Raw genomic sequence first — 8,708 nt, forward strand, 5'->3', positions numbered from 1 at the left:
CATGGGAGGAACCTTCTCTCTCACACACCACGGGAGGAACCTTCTCTCACACACACACCATGGGAGGAACCTTCTCTCACACACACACCATGGGAGGAACCTTCTCTCTCACACACACCACGGGAGGAACCTTCTCTCTCACACACACCATGGGAGGAACCTTCTCTCACACACCATGGGAGGAACCTTCTCTCTCACACACACACCACGGGAGGAACCTTCTCTCTCACACACACCACGGGAGGAACCTTCTCTCACACACACCACGGGAGGAACCTTCTCTCACACACACCACGGGAGGAACCTTCTCTCACACACTCCACGGGAGGAACCTTCTCTCACACACACCACGGGAGGAACCTTCTCACACACACCACGGGAGGAACCTTCTCTCACACACCACGGGAGGAACCTTCTCTCTCACACACACACACCACGGGAGGAACCTTCTCACACACACACACCACGGGAGGAACCTTCTCTCACACACACCATGGGAGGAACCTTCTCTCACACACACCACGGGAGGAACCTTCTCTCACACACACCATGGGAGGAACCTTCTCTCACACACACCACGGGAGGAACCTTCTCTCTCACACACACACACCACGGGAGGAACCTTCTCACACACACACCACGGGAGGAACCTTCTCACACACACACACCACGGGAGGAACCTTCTCACACACACACACCACGGGAGGAACCTTCTCTCACACACACCACGGGAGGAACCTTCTCTCACACACACTACGGGAGGAACCTTCTCTCACACACACACCATGGGAGGAACCTTCTCTCACACACACCACGGGAGGAACCTTCTCTCTCACACACACCATGGGAGGAACCTTCTCTCACACACACCACGGGAGGAACCTTCTCTCACACACACCACGGGAGGAACCTTCTCTCACACACACACACCACGGGAGGAACCTTCTCTCACACACCACGGGAGGAACCTTCTCTCTCACACACACCATGGGAGGAACCTTCTCTCACACACCACGGGAGGGACCTTCTCTCACACACACCACGGGAGGAACCTTCTCTCACACACACACCACGGGAGGAACCTTCTCTCACACACACACCACGGGAGGAACCTTCTCACACACACACACCATGGGAGGAACCTTCTCTCTCACACACACCATGGGAGGAACCTTCTCTCACACACACACCACGGGAGGAACCTTCTCTCACACACACACCACGGGAGGAACCTTCTCTCACACACACACCACGGGAGGAACCTTCTCTCTCACACACACCACGGGAGGAACCTTCTCACACACACACACCACGGGAGGAACCTTCTCTCACACACACACCACGGGAGGAACCTTCTCTCACACACACACCACGGGAGGAACCTTCTCTCACACACACACCACGGGAGGAACCTTCTCTCTCTCACACACACCACGGGAGGAACCTTCTCTCACACACACACCACGGGAGGAACCTTCTCTCTCTCACACACACACCACGGGAGGAACCTTCTCTCTCACACACCACGGGAGGAACCTTCTCTCTCTCACACACACACCACGGGAGGAACCTTCTCTCTCACACACCACGGGAGGAACCTTCTCTCTCACACACCACGGGAGGAACCTTCTCTCACACACCACGGGAGGAACCTTCTCTCACACACACACCACGGGAGGAACCTTCTCTCACACACACACCACGGGAGGAACCTTCTCTCACACACACACCACGGGAGGAACCTTCTCTCACACACACACCACGGGAGGAACCTTCTCACACACACACCACGGGAGGAACCTTCTCTCACACACACACCATGGGAGGAACCTTCTCTCACACACACACCACGGGAGGAACCTTCTCTCTCACTCTGAGAAACACCTACCAGCCTGGCGTCACGGTTGATTCTGTTAATGATTACAATACACTAAATTTAATCATGATATTACAAAAAAAAATGTATCTTAAATTTTAATTCTTGTTTTTGTCACAAAGTGACTTAATTAACTGTCTTTTTTTAACTGTTTTTCTCTGAATGCTTTTTAAGGCCCTACTCCGCCTTTATTTAATAATTATTAGCCTTTATTTATAAGATTACAAACAAAAGCAATAATCTTATAACACACTAATACACTTGCTATCAACAATAAATTTAAAATATTAATTTCGATTGACAAAAGAAACGTAAAAAGAATATAATATTTTAATAACCCTTCAGAGTTACCTCTGAAGAGTTATTAAAATATTATAGGCCCTTCAGGGGTGTGTGAGAGAAGCCTTAATAACCCTCCAGAGGTTGATAGGCCTTAATAACCCTCCAGAGGTTGATAGGCCTCAATAACCCTCCAGAGGTTGATAGATCTTAATAACCTTCCAGTGGTTGATAGGTCTTAATAACCCTCCAGAGGCTGATAGGCCTTAATAACCCTCCAGAGGTTGATAAGTCTTAATAACCCTCCAGAGGTCGATAGGCCTTACAAACCCTCCAGAGGTCGATAGGCCTTAATAACCCTCCAGAGGTTGAGAGACCTTAATATCCCTCCAGAGGCTGATAGGCCTTAATAACCCTTCAGAGGTTGATAGGTCTTAATAACCCTCCAGATGTTAATAGGCCTTAATAACCCTCCAGAGGTCGATAGGCCTTAACAACCCTTCAGAGGTCGATAGACCTTAATAACCTTCCAGAGGTTGATAGACCTCAATAACCCTCCAAAGGTCGATAAGACGTAACCTAAGCCCAGAACCAAATTGGTTCTCCATAACAGGACCTGAGTGTCAGGACCTGAGTGTCAGGACCTGAGTGTCAGGACATCGTGTTGGCACCCCTCAGGACCTGACCTGACTGGCACGTCGCCACCTTAAGACCTCAACACCACCCTCATCTTCCCTTACACATAATATGTCTCTCTCATCTACCCACAAATGAACATTTTCGGACGATATTGTGTGACGGAGACTCAGGAGTGCGGGTGCCCTTCAGGAGTGCGGGTGCTCTTCTCCTGAAGAGCACCCGCACTCCTCCTGGAGTGCGGGTGCTAGTTTACATTCATCAAGAACTGTAAAAAAAACACTATCGCAGGCCCTTCACATTCTGTATTACAGACCGATAGCACTAACATCGCACATCATAAAAATTTTTGAGAGAGTGCTAAGAAGTAAGATCACAAAATACATGGAATCACAGCATCTCCATAACCCCGGACAACATGGTTTCAGAACAGGGCGCTCTTGCCTGTCGCAGTTGCTGGACCACTATGATATGGCATTAGATGCTATGGAAGACAAACAAAACGCTGATGTAATTTACACAGATTTCGCAAAAGCTTTTGATAAATGTGACCATGGTGTTATTGCACATAAAATGCGTTCAAAAGGAATTACCGGGAAAATAGGCAGATGGATCTACAATTTCGTGACTAACAGAACCCAATGTGTAATAGTCAACAAAATAAAATCCAGCCCATCAACCGTGAAGAGCTCAGTCCCCCAGGGGACTGTGCTTGCTCCAGTACTTTTTTTCATCCTCATATCGGACATAGACAAGAACACAACCTATAGCACTGTATCATCCTTTGCAGAAGACACTAGGATTTTCATGAGAGTTGGCAACATAGAGGACACGGCGAACCTCCAGTCAGATGTAGATCAGGTCTTTCTATGGGCTACAGAAAATAATATGGTGTTTAACGAGGATAAGTTCCAGCTCATGCGCTACGGAAAAATTGAAAATATAAAAACGGAAACCACGTACAAAACTCAAGCAAATCATAACATAGAACGAAAAGGCAACGTAAAGGATCTGGGTGTACTCATGTCGGAAGACCTTACCTTTAAAGAACACAATAAAGTAGCCGTCACAACTGCAAGAAAAATGACAGGTTGGATAACAAGAACTTTTCACACTAGAGATGCTATACCGATGATGATACTTTTCAAAACGCTTGTGCTCTCTAGAGTGGAGTACTGCTGCACAATGACAGCCCCTTTCAAAGCTGGAGAAATTGCTGACCTGGAGAGCGTGTAGAGATCCTTTACTGCTAGAATCCACTCAGTAAAACATCTAAACTATTGGGACCGACTAAAGAGCCTAAATCTGTACTCCCTTGAGCGCAGGCGGGAGAGATACATAATAATTTACACGTGGAAAATATTAGAGGGGCTGGTTCCAAACCTGCACACAGAAATAACATCACATGAGACCAGAAGACATGGCAGGATGTGCAGAATACCCCCGTTGAAAAGCAGAGGTGCAACAGGTACTCTGAGAGAGAACTCTATCAACATCAGAGGCCCGAGACTGTTCAACACGCTTCCGCTACACATAAGGGACATAACTGGCCGACCCCTCACAGTGTTCAAGAGAGAACTATCAACATCAGAGGTCCGAGACTGTTCAACACGCTTCCACTACACATAAGGGGCATAACTGGCCGACCCCTTACAGTGTTCAAGAGAGAACTGGATAAGCACCTCCAAAGGATACCTGATCAACCAGGCTGTGACTCATACGTCAGGCTGCGAGCAGCCGCGTCTAACAGCCTGGTTGATCAGTTCAGCAACCAGGAGGCCTGGTCGATGACCGGGCCGCGGGGACACTAAGCCCCGGAAGCACCTCAAGGTAGCCCTTCAGGAGGAGTGCGGGTACTCTTCAGGAGGAGTGCGGGTGCCCTTCAGGAGGAGTGCGGGTACTCTTCAGGAGGAGTGCGGGTGCCCTTCAGGAGGAGTGCGAGTACCCTTCAGGAGGAGTGCGAGTACCCTTCAGGAGGAGTGCGAGTACCCTTCAGGAGGAGTGCGAGTACCCTTCAGGAGGAGTGCGAGTACCCTTCAGGAGGAGTGCGGGTACCCTTCAGGAGGAGTGCGGGTGCCCTTCAGGAGGAGTGCGAGTACCCTTCAGGAGGAGTGCGAGTACCCTTCAGGAGGAGTGCGAGTACCCTTCAGGAGGAGTGCGAGTACCCTTCAGGAGGAGTGCGGGTACCCTTCAGGAGGAGTGCGGGTACCCTTCAGGAGGAGTGCGGGTGCCCTTCAGGAGGAGTGCGAGTACCCTTCAGGAGGAGTGCGGGTGCCCTTCAGGAGGAGTGCGGGTGCCCTTCAGGAGGAGTGCGAGTACCCTTCAGGAGGAGTGCGGGTGCCCTTCAGGAGGAGTGCGGGTGCCCTTCAGGAGGAGTGCGGGTGCCCTTCAGGAGGAGTGCGGGTACCCTTCAGGAGGAGTGCAAGTACCCTTCAGGAGGAGTGCGGGTGCCCTTCAGGAGGAGTGCGGGTGCCCTTCAGGAGGAGTGCGGGTGCCCTTCAGGAGGAGTACGAGTACCCTTCAGGAGGAGTGCGGGTGCACTTCAGGAGTGCGGGTACTCTTCAGTAGGAGTGCGGGTGCCCTTCAGGAGGAGTGCGGGTGCCCTTCAGGAGGAGGAGTGCGGGTGCCCTTCAGGAGGAGGAGTGCGGGTGCTCTAGCAACCATACCTTAACCTGCCTGGCGGATCTGGGCTAACAACTGATGGTATCTCTAAACTCTTTACCCTCACGGCCCCGTGCGCCACGGTGCTGTGTCTGGCCACAACTTATGTCTTTATTTTTCACTGCCAAATAAGATCTTGTCGACTTTGTGAAGAATTTATAGTTGAACTTAAACACGATAATGAATCCCCTTTGGGGGTAATAATTGTTATTTACTTACGCTTATTGCGAATTCAAATGGCTATAATGCGGAGGTTAAGAAGAGAAGCGAGGGCCGGGGAATGTGATTAGTGGCTAATACCCACCCATGGAGCCACCACTAAATTCTCCAGCCTAAGAGTGAGGGCTTGGGACTCCCTGGCCAAATACGAGTTTACCCTCAATGAATAAGGGCGGGCGATGGTATTGGACAGGCATGAGGCAGCCCGCCCATAATTGCTCTGCCCCGCAGGGCCCTCGACCACCCACGGGGCCGGGCCAAGCCCAAGCCCGGCCGCCCAGTAATGATTTTATTACTCCCCGGGTCTAATGATAACATTGGGAGAAGCTGTGGTAACATTTACTTTGACCCGCGTCCCCTCAGCTTCTTCAGCGGCGGCAGGTCGAGCCAAGACCTCCGCGGTGGCCAATCACACGCGCGGAAGCGTCGGTCGCCCCGCCCACACTGAGTCCTCCCCGCGAGTGGCTATTGATTCCCCGGCGGGAGCCAATGGGGTGCGAGCGGCGCGTGTGATGTGCGCTGGGGCGGGGCGTCGACCGAGATTATCATAGCGCACCGCGGATTTCCGAGAAGCGGCGGCGGGTGTCAGTGAAACTCGATATCTGAGCGGCGAGCGTCATGGTCCGCGGCGTCAACGGCGGTAACGTGGGAATCACTAGCTGGCCCGTGCAGTAGCTGGCGGGTCTCGTGCCCTGCTGACGTGCCGCCCCGGCTCTTACACGTGCTCTCTCTCTCTCGTGCTTACGTGCCTCGCCGCGGGGCGTGAAGGGATTGTTGCTAAGTGTTGGTTGTCTGTGTATCTGAGTGACACATGAAACACACTACCCTGGTGTAGAGCAGCCACCATGCCGCGTCCCTGCCGCGAGAGTTACGGGGATCAGAAGCCGCCGTACTCGTACATCTCCCTGACGGCCATGGCCATCTGGAACAGCCCGGAGAAGATGTGCACGCTGGCAGAGATCTACAAGTTTATTATGGACAACTTCCCCTACTACCGCAAGAACACTCAGCGCTGGCAGAACTCCCTGCGCCACAACCTCTCCTTCAACGACTGCTTCATCAAGATACCCCGCCGGCCAGACAGGCCCGGCAAGGGCGCCTACTGGACTCTACACCCGTCCGCCATGAATATGTTCGAGAACGGCAGCTTCCTCCGCCGCAGGAAGAGGTTCAAGATACCCAAGCCCGAGAAGGCGGCGCTGGAGGCCGGCCTGGCGCACCTGCACGGGCGGCCCCTCGACCCCCTGGAGGCGCCGCGGCTGACGGAGGGCAGCTCCTGCCCGGAGATACAACAGCACAACAAACAGCCCTTCACCATAGAAAACCTGGCCGCCTCGGATGCCAAGCCGCCCACGCTAACAGCGCCTACGCCCATGTACCCGCCCGGCACCCACATGGCCCACCTTAACGCCCACCTGGCCACCCTGAGAGGGGTGGGAGCCTACGCGGGGAGGAACCTGGGCTTCGGGGCGTTGAGTCCCCACAGTCTCCTGCCCCACCAGGAGGCGGCACTCACGCCCACGTCCCTCCCGTGCTCTCTGGGCACCGCCTTCAGCCAGTCTCTCAACAGTACCTTCAACTGCTCGCTCAGCACCTCCCTCAACAACTCCCTCAGCGGGCACCTGGCCGCCTCTCTCGGCGGCTCCTTCGGCAGTTCCCTCGGGGGCCTCGGAGGGCTCGGGGGCCTCGGGGGCCTGGGCCCCGCCGTCGGCCATTTAGGGAGCTCGATGCCATCCAGTCTGGCCACGTCACTGCAGCAGCTGTACAGCGCCGCCCTGGCGCAGATGCCCGGACTTCACACCCACGCGGGCGGCCTGCCTTCCCCCTTGGTCCGCCTCCCGCCGCCCACGCTGCCCCTGCCGGTGCCGGTGCGACCCACGCCCCTGCCACCCGCCCTCTTCCACGCCCTGCCACCCAGCAACCCGCCGGCGCTGCCCACCCTGCCGTCTCTCTCCCTCTTCCACCCCAAGCTGCGCTGCGCCGCCCCGCTCCTGCTGGAGGACATCCTGCCGGAGGACGGCGGCGCCATAGAGGCTCCCAGCGAGGGTAAACATTCTCCCGCCCGCGTCGCCGACGCCACCCTGCGGCGACCTGCGGCGGCCTCACCTCCCGCAGGCGGCGCCACCGCCTCACCGCAGGGACGGGTCATATGACAGTAGTGACAGCGGGTCGGGTGCCCGCCTGTCCTCATGCTGCCAAATGTGGAACTGTCCAAAGTGGAGAGGAACACCACCGCCGGTGACGCCCTAGTTCACACTCACAACTGACTGTTATGTAGATACAAGTGTCATGTATAGTGGCGCGTGTGTGTGTGTGTGTGTGTCAGGGTGCCGGAGAGGACACGACAGTGCCACGCTCCTGGTGGACGGTGCCACGCTGAAGTCTTCCTCCAAGACAGTGCCGCGGAGGGGTAGTGGTGAACCAGTGCCGCTCTTGGACAGTGCCAGGAGACGCCTGCTCCTAAAGGTGAACAGTGCCGCGGTAAGTGACGGAGGGAGAGCCAGAGGCGCCTGCTGGTGCACGACTAACAGTGACCTGTAACCCACCAAGGAGTGGCACCGTAGCACCGTGGCTACCGCAGTGCTTCAAAGGGCGGCGTAGTGTTCCGGAGGGCGTCACAGTACTCCGGAGTGCGTCACAGTACTCCGGAGGGCGTCACAGTACTCCGGAGGGCGTCACTGTACTCCGGAGGGCGTCACAGTACTCCGGAGGGCGTCACAGTACTCCGGAGGGCGTCACAGTATCCCGGAGGGCGTCACAGTACTCCGGAGGGCGTCACAGTACTCCGGAGTGCGTCACAGTACCCCGGAGGGCGTCACAGTACTCCGGAGTGCGTCACAGTACCCCGGAGGGCGTCACAGTACTCCGGAGGGCGTCACAGTACTCCGGAGTGCGTCACAGTACCCCGGAGTGCGTCACAGTACCCCGGAGGGCGTCACAGTACTCCAGAGTGCGTCACAGTACTCCAGAGTGCGTCACAGTACTCCAGAGTGCCCCACAGTACCCCGGAGAGCCCCACAGGGTTCACAAGGGCTCC

At 55.1% G+C, this 8,708-nt stretch overlaps 2 protein-coding genes across 2 annotated transcripts in view; both read left to right on the forward strand.

Moving 5' to 3' along the window:
• The window catches only part of LOC138359526 (aggrecan core protein-like), a 14,312-nt gene extending 8,864 nt beyond the window's left edge, over positions 1–5,448 (forward strand). The window contains exon 3 of the mRNA XM_069318862.1: positions 4,656–5,448. Within this exon, the coding sequence (XP_069174963.1) occupies positions 4,656–5,448 (793 nt within the window). The remainder of the gene's footprint in view (positions 1–4,655) is intronic.
• A 258-nt stretch (positions 5,449–5,706) lies between these two features.
• LOC123749700 (forkhead box protein B1-like) lies at positions 5,707–7,981 on the forward strand. The gene has a single exon (XM_045731816.2). The coding sequence runs from the start codon at positions 6,517–6,519 to the stop codon at positions 7,822–7,824; it is 1,308 nt and encodes a 435-aa protein (XP_045587772.1). The 5' UTR covers positions 5,707–6,516; the 3' UTR covers positions 7,825–7,981.
• Positions 7,982–8,708: the final 727 nt, after the last annotated feature.

This window comes from Procambarus clarkii, chromosome 91, assembly GCF_040958095.1.
Source record: "Procambarus clarkii isolate CNS0578487 chromosome 91, FALCON_Pclarkii_2.0, whole genome shotgun sequence".
In the NCBI taxonomy this organism is placed as follows: domain Eukaryota; kingdom Metazoa; phylum Arthropoda; class Malacostraca; order Decapoda; family Cambaridae; genus Procambarus; species Procambarus clarkii.